Consider the following 14018-nt stretch of genomic DNA (forward strand, 5'->3'; position numbering starts at 1 on the left):
TTTTAAGGCCCAAATACAATTGAAGCCCAATGTTTTTAAAAGAATATTAAAAAAAGGTGAAATTGAATCTACGCTTATCCCGCCAATGGGAAATTTGAAATTCAAAACGAACCGTTTGCGTTTCATTTTTCGACAGGGAGAGTAGAACATTCCAGGAAAATTTGCAGTTTTCACTTCGGCGATATAAGTGCGCATCTTTTCATTTTGAAAATTTGCCATTTCGGTCTTCTCCAAACCCCTTTTTCCTTTCGCTCTCGCGAAACCCAGCAGTTCCCACTCTCACAAACCCTAACCACGGCACCACCACATTCTCTCGCTTCCCCCTCCCTTCAGCCATGCCCCAATCACGTCACCGTCGCGTAACCGTCGTCGACCTCGCCGCCTCCTTAGCCCGCCGCCGCGTCTCATTTATCTTCAACGAAGCTCCGACTCTCCGTACCCCTCCAAGAACCGCCGCCTTCGGTCGCGGAAGAGCTCGCGCTTCTCCCCGCTCCCAGAACATACCGCCATCAACTGCGCGACGTGGTAGAGGACGCGTTCCGTTACGCTCCGTGCTTCCGGCGTGGTTCCCTAGGACACCACTCCGTGACATTACTGCTGTCGTTCAGGTAAAAGTCTAAACTAAACGCAGCGCCGTTTTTTCGTTTCTTTCACTTTTTGATTCAATCTTTTTATGTTTTTGCGTGCGTTTTTGGTTAATGCTAAGGCGATCGAGAGGAGAAGTGCGAGGCTAGGAGAAGTCGAAGGCCAGCGAATCGGAAACACTGATCCTGCTTCAGATCGTTTAGTTTCGGAACCTTCCGAACCTGCTTCTGCTTCTGCCTCTGCCTCTGCGGTGAAATCGCCGAAATCAGTTGGAGTGAAACTCCGAACGCCGTTCGGGAGCAAGGTCCCGAAGATCTTCCTCGACATATCCGAGTTACCGGAACACGACGAATCGGAGGCTCTGACGCCGCAGAAGAAGCTTCTCGACAACATCGATCAGGTTGAGGAAGCGGTGCGCGAAGAACTGAACAAGCTGAAGAGAACTCCGAGCGCGAAGAAAACAGAGAGGGAAAAGCGGGTTCGCACATTGATGTCCATGAGGTAAACGAATTGAGATTTTGATTTTTTTTTCATCCACAGAGCCATAGGCAGCAGAGCAGGGGTATTATAGTCATTTTACTCTGGACTGAGTTGATTCAGCGGGACAGTGTTTTTCCGGTTCGCTTTGCTTGCGTCTTCGGCTTGAAGTTGCAAGATATTATTCTCTAGTTTTGTTTTTACTAACTTTCTTGTTGGAACTTTTTTGATTAGTAGTGTTCGTTGATAGATATATCCATCATTTTCTTGTGATGGTTAGTGATTCCCAGCTCCTGTTGTACATATTTCCCATACATTTCGGGTTGGTGATTACTTCTTGTGTACCAATTGTAAAACAGTTCAAGATAACAATCGATTCGTTTTTTGGTGCCAACTTTTTTGCATTTTGATTCAGTTGCTTTTTCACTTTTTGTCTCACTGAATCATTTCTTACAACGTGCTTGCGAAAATTAGAAGCTGAATTTGGTTTGGAAATGGTTTAGTTCAATTTTTGGTGGAGGAACAAAATTGTCGTTTTTTTCTAAGCGTGATCCTAACATTTTTTAACAAACTTGCTTCAGTAACAACAACATAGAAAGAAAGGTTTACGTGGTAGCTAATTCAGTTGCCAATTAAATGGCGTTGATGCTATAAGAGTTTAACTGTGCAATTGGCTTTCTTTGGTTCTCATTTTCATAACTTAAAATCTAATCCTTTTCTGAACTGTGTATTCGTATTAGTCTCACAGTGTTTTCAAAATCGGGTTAATAACTTTGAAACAGGCAAAGCAAAAGTCCCAACAAAAAATTGTTTTGTAAAAAATATATGAACTTTGATTATGTAATTGGCTTGTGTTCCAATTTGTATAGTTTGTGCCAAGTTGGATTTATCAATGATATTGGCTCTGATACCAGTTGGTTGGTTGGTTGGCTTTTTGATACACAAGATCCTTCTAAGAGTCAAGTGTAGAGCATACTAGCTGATGAGAGTTTCAAATGATAATCATTATATAACTTAGAGAGGAGAAGGAATCTAAAAGAGAGTCATTTTAGTAAGAAGGGAGTATTATTCGATTCAGTGTGCCTTAACATACAAAGTCTTATTCGAGGGAGGATAAGATTATTACAACAACGGATAACATGGAATCTACTTTATTACATATAAGATAAGGCTGTGTAGACTTAAGATAAGACAACTTTTAAATGACTGACACGTGGCACACAATGACGAGGATAGGATTACGGTCATCCTTATCCCGAAGATTACTCTCTTTACAGCAAACCTCTATATAAGTGTTCTTCAGCCGTCACTAGTTTGACTTGTAGTTTGATCTGGTGAGACTTCCGTACACTGGGTGGTGACAACGATATCTCTTTTTATGTAACAAATCCTCCATCAACTGAGCATTATAGTTTTCTCAGACTTGTTCTAATGTGGAATGGTCATCAACCAAATCTTCCACCTTGTGAAACTCAGGTTCTGGAACATAGATTTCTGTTCGAATTTGACCATCATCTGTATTCTGGAGTATTATCCTATTAGTAGGATAAATATGGATAACTATCATTTGGCCTTTGAGATGAACTCGGTAGATTTGGATCTATAGTTCTGTATGAGTAATTGTTGACTTCACAGAGATGTCTTGCTAGCTGATAGCGATGACTTTCTTCCAAGGGGTATGCTTCAAAGGTTCCCCAGATTTGAGCTTCATTTCTAGACCAGAGTTGTGCTTGTTCCATAAAGTAGGTACAATGAATAATCACAATAGAAACTAAATTCCCTATGTGATTTTTGAGATCCCTTTTTATCTCTCAATGTCTATAATTTGTTTCAGCTTCATACGCCATCATGCTAAGGGAGAAAACCACTCTAACATTGTCCATAAAAGATATTCATCTTTATATGGATCTGTCAACATGTTGTATGTCATCAAAGGTTTTATGGCGATGGGGATTGAATATTGAACTCTATTACACCAAATGGCCCTGGTTCACACAAATCTCACCCAATCTCATAGAACAATTCAAATATACCTCCAAAGGGTATCTCAGGGTCAAATATTTATGTTGGAGTATGTTTGAATCTCATGGTCTCATGCAGCAAATGGAAATAATGAGACTTAGCATATTTGAGGATCTGTGCAGGAGTATGAGTAACTAATCCTGGAGGGAACACCTTAATAGTTTTGGTTGTTTCAGATAATGGTTTTGAGGAGTGAGTGGAAGTTGTCACCTTAGTAGTTTTGTTGTTTGGTCTGGATAGGAAATCAGGAATCAAATTATCCTTCCCTTTTATGTGTTTTACAGAAGAATCATACCTGGAAAACCAATCCTTAGCCTTAAGATTTGAGGATCGGGTGGCATCTTGTTTTTAAATTCCAAAATTGTTGGAAATGATGAATTATTCATATGAACCTGAAACTGATGTCTTCTCAATTGAAAATCAAATTTCTTGATTCCATTTTTTACCGCCAAGGCCTCTTTAAATGTAGTGTGATAGTGTTTCTCAGCTTCCTTGAATTGTTCATTGGCATGAACACAATAATAATTCTTCTCACCTTCTTGTACTATCATGATAGCTCCCCAATAATGATCACTTGCATCAGTTTGTAATATCCTCTATCTTGTTCCAGGAATCTTTAAGGCTGGGGGATTTTGGGCGATCTTCTTGAGTTCTTTGACTACTATCGTCTGTTCCTCTGACCATGGAGAAGAGTTTTTCTTCAAAAGTTTGGATAATGAGCTGGTGTATTGGGCTACTATAGGGATAAAATCTCTGATATAATTTACAATTCCCAAGAATTGTTGGATCTGTTTCACTGTGAGATTTTTATCAGAAAAATTTAACAGCTCTTGAGCTATGTGAGGCTGATGCTGGTAGGTACCCTGAGAAAAATGCATCCCTAAGAAATCATTCTAGGATTGAAAGCTGGATCTTTTTTTCTGAGAGCATGATCCCATCCCATGCTGGTTGGCTATTTCAAAGAATTGATTCAGCAATTTTTTATGAGAGACAATATCTTATGAAAAAAAAGGAGAATGTCATCTATGTAGACAAAAGTGTTTTCTAGAATAGGTTCAAAAATTTTGGTCATGGTTTTCTGGGAGAGAGATGGTGCTACTTTTGAGACAAAAAGGTAGGATTGTCTATTGATACGGAGCATTTGAAATACATAAAACTGTTTTATATCGATCTTCTGGTTTTAGGTGATTCATCACATTATCATTATTAATAAAGTTTCACACTATTAATTAAATGTGACAAAAGATAAAGAAGTGTTCATTTTTTTTCTTTCATTTGAATCACTACTTTATTTGAAATATTTATAATGGGTCATTGTGATTAATGAAGAAGTTATAAAATACTCACAGTTGATAGTTCTAACTTAGTTTATCTACATTCACGACTCTATATGCGTGGGAAGAAATTTATTCAATCAACACTTATTGATTATCCAGGAATTGAATCAGAAGTAGTGATTTGCCATGAATTTTCCAATAATGGAATATAATTATGAAAGAGGGAAAGCACATATATGGTGATGATATTTTTATTTGGCTTCAAAAAGATGACATTCAGTTAGAACACTAGAAATGTTCATTTTGAGCATTAAAATAGAGAAAGGAGAAATCAAGTGCGAGTGATGTGACTGCTTAGTTATATAAAAAGTAAATAGTTAATTTTGTTTTTGAATGTTTAATTTATTTATAAATGCATTTCTGAAAGATGAAAATACAAAATTTAGTTTATAAAAGTGTAAAAAGTGCAACAAATATATCTGGTCGTTAACTTGTATTTGTCACCGTTAATTAAATAGTCTATGTGGCACAGAGTCCCAAATTCATCATTGAAATGATTGTCAATGTGATCATGCTTATTAGATTGGTTGAAAATGTCAATAAGATATTATTTTTGAACATAAATGTCAGTAATTTTTTGTTAGATAAAAAATGTCAATATTTTTTATTGAAAAAAGATATCTGTAATTTGTTTTGGACTTAAATGTCAGTATGTTTCATTGAACTAAAATGTTAATAAGTTATTATTATTGAACGAAAATGGGAGTTATTTTTTATTGAACCTAAATATAAGTATATTTCTATTGGACTAATTTATTATACCCGAAATTTCATTTTATTTAAGGATAAAATATAATTTTAGAGTAAATTTTTGTCATTTTTATCGTTACAAAAATAACATTACAATAATCACTTAAAAAAATATATTGACAAACATAATTTAAATAAACATAATAATAACGATACTATTAATTATCAATTATAATTTATCTATCACAATAAAAGTTATCTAAAATAAACATCGTATCAGTCTATCAAAATAAACATTGTAATAGTTTATCAATCATTACAATTTTTTTCAAATTATAATAATTAGTCACAATCTATTATAAATAAAAGATAAATATATCTCATATTTCACTTTTTCGAATCTTCACTATTCTATTAACCGTAACGAATGGAAGTTAACGTCTGAATATATTTGTCGCACTTTTTACACTTTGAATGACTAAATTCTATATTTTTATCTTTCAAAGACATATTTGTCAGTAGAGTGAAAAAATGAAAAGTCAAGCAAATATTATATGACAAATATATCCCTATATTGACAATTAGAGATGATCACGTTCACAATCATTTTAGTGACAAATTAATTCCTGTGAGACGAGATATACTTATCGTATTTTTATACCCTTTCTTGCGGACTAAATTTTATATTTTCTTTTTTCAAGAGTATATTTGTTAACAAACTATACATTTAACAACAACAGTAATTATTTACCCTTATATAAAATTTCAAATTTAAATGATGGCCTTCAATAATGGATGCGTATATACTGATGGATCTTAGTTAGACAATTCGTTACTTAACGAATCTTGTTCAACAGCGATGGGATCCGGAATTCTTTTTCAATAGCAAGGTTCAATTATGAATATTTAAAATATAGTTAACAGGCATAATTCTCTCTCTCTCTCTCACCACATTTTAGTGATTACATGAAACTTCATAATGTTAACATTGTATCATCACTTATTGGCACATAATTAACATACATAACTAATTTTCCGAAGGTTATATTAATGAAAGATAAACTTTAGAAAATAATTTTCATAGAAGTAAAATAAAAAATTAAGAATTTTATACTAAAAAATGGATACATATAGCATATCCCTTTGCTTTTTTTTTTTACCAATATTATGCAATTTTTGAGTTAATTATCAAAATGAGTAGTTTTTGAATAAATTTCGGAAATGAATAACTTTGTTTTGAAACACGATTTGAATGATAAAGACTAAAGAAGTTGTATTTGTAAACAAAACTTTATTTATTTTTTAAAATGAAGAAATCATCTTTTAGATGACAATTTTAGTATTTTTTATATCAATAAATTGAAATCGTATATAGAATGGTCAGAACAAATTCCAAGGGAATAATGGATCCAAGTCTATGGATAGTGGCAAGAGATATGTGCATATCACAACCAACCTCTTTAAGTGCATGAATTCTCTTATGAAAGGAGTACAAGTCCTTGCCTATAAGTGCATGTCTGGGTGAAAATAATATTTGAAAGAAATAAAATCAGGTATCTTGAAAGAGTGATGTAGACACTTCATATATCAGGACAATTAGAAAACCAATAAATATTCATATTGGTGCTATATTTGACAAAATGTGATTTGTTTTTTATAGTTGAAAACACGCACACATATATATATATATGGAATGAAAACTTTTAAATATGTTTTTGTTTTTTGTCATTTGGTTTATTTAATAATTTTTGGGGAAGAAAAAATTAGAAGGGTGCCACATTAATTTTGATTTTCTCCAAATTAGAGATCACAAAGTAGGTTAGTCTCAAAAGATTAACCTATCTAGCCCACAGAAAACGACAAGATGGACTTGGTTGTTCAATCCCTCATGCCTTAGCTCTTACATCTTGCACTCTCGCTATTTTATCTTGAATCTCTCATTGTATTTCGGAATGAAAGTTTATATTCTGAAAAGTTCTTTACAAAATACAACTGCAAGTATATGATGCAATAGAGAGTGCCCGAAACAAATACCCTCTAATTTTGCTCCGCCCAACTTTCCAAATACCTCATCCCTATCATTTTGCTCCATTATTATTTTTTAACTTTAGAAATGTGTTATGACTAATACTTTATGACGATTCATGCTTTTTACTAAGCCAATATGGTTGGTATCTATTTTTGCCTCATTTACAGATGATAGGAAGATTCTCGTGCCCAAAAAAGAAATGTCGTATCTTGAAAAAAAAAGACATTTTTTTGCTTGTTCAATTTCAAATGGGCACATGGAATGCTTCATTAAGGTGAAGTGGTATACCGTGCTGTGGTTCATGTGGAACCCACTGTTAAGGTACATTCAGAAAGCTACCTACACTCAAACTTGTCACCTGATGTAATTTCAAGAGAATCTTTTCATTGCCATTCATGCCCAAGAAATATTCCATAGCTAAGTTGGATACATGGAACTGGAACTGTTCCTACAATGCAAAAATCACTAGTTATTGTCTCATTATTTGCGAGGGGGCAGGTTAATATGACATGGTTCCATCATACAAGCATTACATTATTTCATGCTGTCCTTTATTCAGTGCATCTTTGGTAACACGTGAGTTGTACTGATCATCATTATTTTCTAAGATACTAAGTATTATTTTTTATCCATTATATCATATTTTTTTCACTATATATTATGTTTTAAAATTTTTATTTTAGTGTCTTTTATTTTTAAAAATTTTGTTTTATATATTAAATTTTAAAAGTTTCATTTTGATAAAAAAAATTTAATTTTTGTTAGCAAATGTATTATGTTAATTTTTAAATTTTTAATTAATTAATTTAAATAGTAACAACTAAAAATTGAAATAAAAACCAAAATCATCACCGCAACGTCAGATCTTTTCACCGCCAGGACCCAACATTTTTCTTTTATCTATGTTGGTGTTAAGTTGTGGTGTGACTTTAGGGTGACACCATGGTATTGTTTGGTGGAAGGAAATTGTGCATCTGATTTGTTTGATGATGATGATGGTTGTAGTGTTGTATAGATTGTATATGTAAGTAGTGGTTGCATTGTTTATGTTGTGATGATTATGGAGTTTGTAAAAGAAGATGAGAAAGATTAGGGGAATAGGTGGTTGAATGCATTTTTAAAGAATGTTGACGAATTTTAGTTGCTACTATTTTAAATTAATTATTTTAAAATTTAAAGTTATCAATACACTAATGTTTGCTAATACGAATAAAAAAATGATTAAAATTAAACTTTCAAAAACATAAAAGATAAAAATGAAACTTTTAAAGCTGATTCCACCAAAACGAAAATGTCGAAAATATAAATGATTAAAATAAAACTTTTGAAAACATAAATGATCAAAATAAAACTTTTAAAATTTAATGTACCAAAATAAAATAACATTAAAATATAATGAACCAAAAATAACATTTAATCTTTCTAAAATAACAAATAGTTGTCTTTTAATGTCTCGAGATAAATATGTTCATAATCATGTTTATTGTTCCAAAATCACTTTAAAAATATTTTTTTTTCCAATTTAACATTGTGTCACTTCACATTCATTATAAAATTAAAATTTTGACACACCTCATTGTCACCCTAAATACATTGTTTGTGTCGATTTCATCATAATTCTAACATGAAAAATATTAACATTATACTTTCTAATACACTTTTTCAACATATTTTCTTTTATTAGTTAAAATTTATTAAAAATTATAATAAAATTCAAAATGAGTCTAACATCTTATTTAATGACTCTCTCTCCTTATTTTATAATTTTTAATATATTTTAATAAATAAAAAAAGTGTGTTAAAAGAATGCGTCGATACCCCTCTTCTAATGTTAAACGTCACTAATCTAGACACACTATTAATGGTTCTATGCCAAATGGTTTTCCGTCAGATCTGGTAGAAGCAATGAGTAAGTATAGGTGAGCTGGAATACTATAGTTGTAACTAGCAACACAAAAAAAAAAAATCTTGCCCTGAAGTGACAAAAATAAAATGCACCAGCAGCACACTGCAGTCCAGCTTAAAATCATTGGGTATATAATATATAAAATGTGATAATGAATGGAAAGTGTGATCAATCTTTGGTCTCTCTCATATTGAGAGGAAGTTTTGTCATTTACACACTATTATTTTTTCTTACAATTGGTATGGATGGCATTCAACCCGAAATACAAACTAAGCAACAGAATGTACCAAAAAAGTAAAATAGATTATCAACCTTTTGTATCATATGGTACCAACTAGGAATGAAAAGCCCAAGCATTTGTGCTGTAGGCAAAGGAGTGAATGTCACCCAATAGGAGTAGTATTTTCACGCGTAGAAACACAACGTGGTTGTCCAATAAGAAGGTTAAGCTAGAGAGGAACCAAAGAAGAAACAAGAGATAATAGTATTCTGTTGCCATCATTCAGCTGAGAAGGCACACAGATCTATGAGTATTATGAAGGGGGTGTTTCTTATAGTGCCCTTCTCAATTTCAAAATAAAACAATACCTTTTTTTATTACTAGCGTGGAACGCGAGGCCCCTAATAATACTGAGACATTACATCTTGTGAGACTGTACTTTTTCCACTACGCAGTCCACTTGTCCACTTGGCTGCCCCCACTTACCAACTTTACATTTTTCTTTCTGGGGGAACAAATTGAAAACCTTCCTTTTACATGTGCTTAAACATGTTTCTACTTTCTGCAAATATATTTAAATTTATTTATTTGGATCTTTATAAATGCTAGGCTAACATCTAACTTATGTTTTCATATTTTCTAAAATTCACGGTTTGAGTTATTTCATTTATTAATTGAAATATTTTATTTTTTTTAGGAATTCATAATTTTAATCTCTTATTTTTTAATTCAGGTGATTTATATCAAATATTAATTTGTATATTTTTGTTAATGTTGATTGGCAAATGTTTCTTTATATGATAAATGTTTTTTTTCACTTATTTAATTACTGACAAGCTTAGTTTATATAAATATGTAAATAAATAAATACATAGTGAACGTTTGAAATTGATCATGAGAGATTAAAATTATTACATTTTAAAAATAAGGGATGAAATATCTCAATTAAAAAATAGGCAAACTAAAATTATAAAATTTTAAAAAATGAGAAATAAAATGTTCCAATTAAAATTAGGAGAATTAAAATCACAAATTTATAAAAAATAGAATAACAAAAATTACATTTTATCATAAATGTTAGTTTTTAATAAAACGGTCTAAATCATTATAGAGTGATATCAAATATTGGAGTAAATGAGTTTTATAGATTAAGTGTGGAAATTACTTATATAATCAACTATCACAAAGGTTGCTTAAGTATTAAAAAGATATCTTTCAAGTTAAAACGAGAGTTTTTGTGTGAGTAAAAAATAAAATGGAACTAAGTTTGATCGGCCTAATAGTGGAGGGGTGAGAATAATATGCATGAAATTATATGTTTAAATCTAATACGATTACTGTGTAAAAAAAAATTGAAAAAAATAAAATGAGATCTACTCAAATTATGATGAGAACAAGGGGCCATTAAAAAAGAATTCAAATAAAATGAGATCTACTCAAATTCAAAAAAATAAAATGAAATTATATGTTTAAATCTAATAAGAATTTATGTTCAGTTCAAATATTAGAGTGAAAATTAGTGAATATTCTTAAATTTTAGATGAGAACAAGGGGCCATTAAAAAAGAATTCAAAACTTAGCTTAAACTTTTTTTTAGAAAAAATATTCAAAACTCAAATTAAGAAGTTGCATTAAAAATGCTCTAAAGATCAAAATATTTAACACTTTCGTATATTTCCATTGATGTCTTTATACAATAATGAAACCAGAAATGTGATCATTGCGAGTAAAATGACCTTTTTATTTACATAATAAAATGACATTTTTTATTTCATATTTTAAAAAAAATTATGAGAACAAATTTAAAGAAAATCAAAACTTCAGTTTTTTTGGAAAGCCTAAAACAATATATTATAAAATTATCAAACCCAACGCAAGGCATACCTGATTTTGGATCGGACTAAACTAATAATTTCTAACGAGATCAGGCTCCTATATTTGGACTAGCTATATTATTATACAATTATTGGATATAAATCCAACACACGATCCAACAACAAGAAGAGGAATGCAGATTACTTCTAGCCCACATGTAGAGTTTCATTTGTACTAGGTGCACCCAGCGGTTATGCTGGTGCACCAGCAATTTGTGTGAAAAGACCTTTTAGTCCCTCAGTATTTTTTTTTTAAAATAACTCTCGCCTCTCTCTATTCCGCGCCGCGATTCTGCTTCTTCTTCCTTCCTCGGACCGTTCTGCTTCTGCTTCTTCTTCTGCTTCTGCTTCTTCTTCTGCTTCTTCTTCTTCTTCTTCGCCTCCTAAGTGAAGCTCCTAAGCCGTTGCTGTCATTGTTGCCGTGATTAGGAGGAAGGTGGGGGTCTACTTCTTCTTCGCGTTTCTACTTCTTCTTCGAGGTAAGTTTCTCCTTTGCGTTTCTGCTTCTTCCACCATTATTGTCGGCGATGGCGGAAACCGCTATCGGGAAGTTGCTGTGCTATTTACGGATCACCTGATTCGTAAGCATTTTTCGGATCAAGTTGATCTGGAAGATGCTTACGGATCAAGTGATCCGTAAACTATTTGTTAGTAGTTTACGGATCACTTGACCCATAAGCATCTTCCGAATCAACTTGATCCGAAAAATGCTTACAGATCAAGTGATCCGTAAAGTATATTAAGTAGTTTACGATCAAGCTGTGGCTCGCGCATATCTGCAACGGATATCCCTCACGTGCCGGAGCCAAGAACATCATCGACATCTGTGAAGGAGCCTTGACATGCAGTGGTAAGTAATACTAATAATTTACGTCATTTACCTCAATATTTGCATAATAATTTGTGTAATCAGTTTGTTTTGTATGTAACAAGAAGTTTGTGATGACATTGCTGAGAGGTTGGAGCGCCATCTGAGTCTAGGGGTGCTCACGCCTGTCTCATCGACACATGAGGTGATCGAAAAATGCCTTAGGTTGGCCAAGAGTGTGACACATGACCATCTAGTATATGTTAGGTCTAGACGCAGGCGGCGCACAGATCAGGCGTAATTTATGTACATATTTTATATTGATATTCCATGTATATACAGATATTGTAAATGAACCCATTTCATGAGTATTGTTGGTTTTGTTTATTTTCATTAGTAATGTTAGTTTTATTTATTTTCATTGATTGTGTATTTCATTTGTGTCTATATACACGTGTGTTATTAAAATGATATAGTTAACTTAGCTATAGTATATGTAAATTATTATAAATGGTCTAGTTAACTTAGTTTACCAACTAATAAAAAATAATTTAAAATATCACTTTAAAATATAATTGAAATAAAGAAGTTGAAAAGGGTGTAGAAAAAAATAAATTAAAAAAATGGACATCATGAGTAGAGGTCATACAAAAAAATAAATTAATATTTTCGTAGAAAAAAAAAACAAAAATGGACATCATACGTTATCTAAGATCCTTATTTTATATAACGTACTAATATTTTTAAATTCTCTTATAATTACTATTTTCTCACTTATACTAATGATCATGTAAAAAAATGTATTATAAAGTAGTTAGTATTTTAATTTTTAATATAATACTAATTATTTTTTTTATATTCTTTATAATATTAATGATATGATTAATTATAAAAATAAAAAATAAATTAATGATGATAATATTAATTTTATAAAATTATTATTATCTTTTATGTATTTATTGGTTTTTATTAATATGTATAAAATAACTTTAAACAATAATTATAATGGGACTGAGTAAGTATTTTAATATTATCTTCTAAACAAATTTATTCTAAAAAAATATATTAAAAAATCAATATTTATAAATATATTATAATTAATAAATTAAATAAATATATTTAATTATATTATAATTAATGAGATAAATATCTTTATAAATTATATTATAAAATAAATATCTTTAAATATGCTGTATATTTAATAAATTATTATTTTTACTCTTACGGATCAACTTACGGATTCACTTGATTCGTAGGAAAAAAACCAAACAAGATCAATTTTATCATTTTTTTAGAATGTCGGTGCACCAGCAATAATACTGGATGCACCAAGCAACACTCTAATAATTTTCACATATCATATTTTTTAGTGCACTAACAATATTCTTTAATCGATGATGAAAACGAATCTATTTTGAGATTGAGCGATTATTAAAAAAAGTTGATATCCATTGTCGTGTTATCATAACACTCAAAGTGGTGATCGACTTAATCAGGAATCAGGGTATTAAGTTAGTGGTTAATCCAGTAAATCAATCGTTGATCCACATGACTTGGTTCGCATTAAAAAAATTACAAATAATTTATATCCTGCAAATTTTTATACATAAAAAAATTAAAGTATACCTTAAAAAATCTCAAAAGATTGGCAGGTAATAATGTTGTTAATCATAAATTATCTTATGGCAACTTGTAAGGCATAATGTTGTTAATCATATTTGATCTTCCAACCATTCTAGTTTAATAGGTAATAATATTACTCAAATGAGGCAGCTTTCTAACAATGACAAAATAATAAACAAATTACAATAAAATAAGAAAAGGAATAGCCTGCGTTCTCATGAATATTATGATGATTGTTGACTCAGAGCTAAGGTTCTAGAATTTGGAAACTTCTCAATGTCATGCAGAATTTACATCCAAATCACATTAACAAAGATCGCCCCAACTTTTCAGAAAAAAAGGTTCCAAGCAAGTACCACTCCGTGAAATACTCTCAACCAAGAATGAAGAATCTAACAGAGATTGCAAATTTGCAAATTATAATGCAAATCAAAACAAAACAAGGTA

General features: G+C 31.3%; 1 protein-coding gene across 1 annotated transcript; it reads left to right on the forward strand.

Annotated features, from left to right (window-relative positions):
* The first annotated feature begins 119 nt into the window (after positions 1–119).
* On the forward strand, positions 120–1456 carry LOC114399299 (protein POLYCHOME-like). The gene is made up of 2 exons (XM_028361466.1): positions 120–608; positions 707–1456. Exons 1-2 carry the CDS (start codon positions 336–338, stop codon positions 1088–1090), a joined length of 657 nt encoding a protein of 218 aa, XP_028217267.1. The 5' UTR covers positions 120–335; the 3' UTR covers positions 1091–1456.
* The last annotated feature ends 12562 nt before the right edge of the window (positions 1457–14018 follow it).

This window comes from Glycine soja, chromosome 19 (genome assembly GCF_004193775.1).
Source record: "Glycine soja cultivar W05 chromosome 19, ASM419377v2, whole genome shotgun sequence".
Classification (NCBI taxonomy): domain Eukaryota; kingdom Viridiplantae; phylum Streptophyta; class Magnoliopsida; order Fabales; family Fabaceae; genus Glycine; species Glycine soja.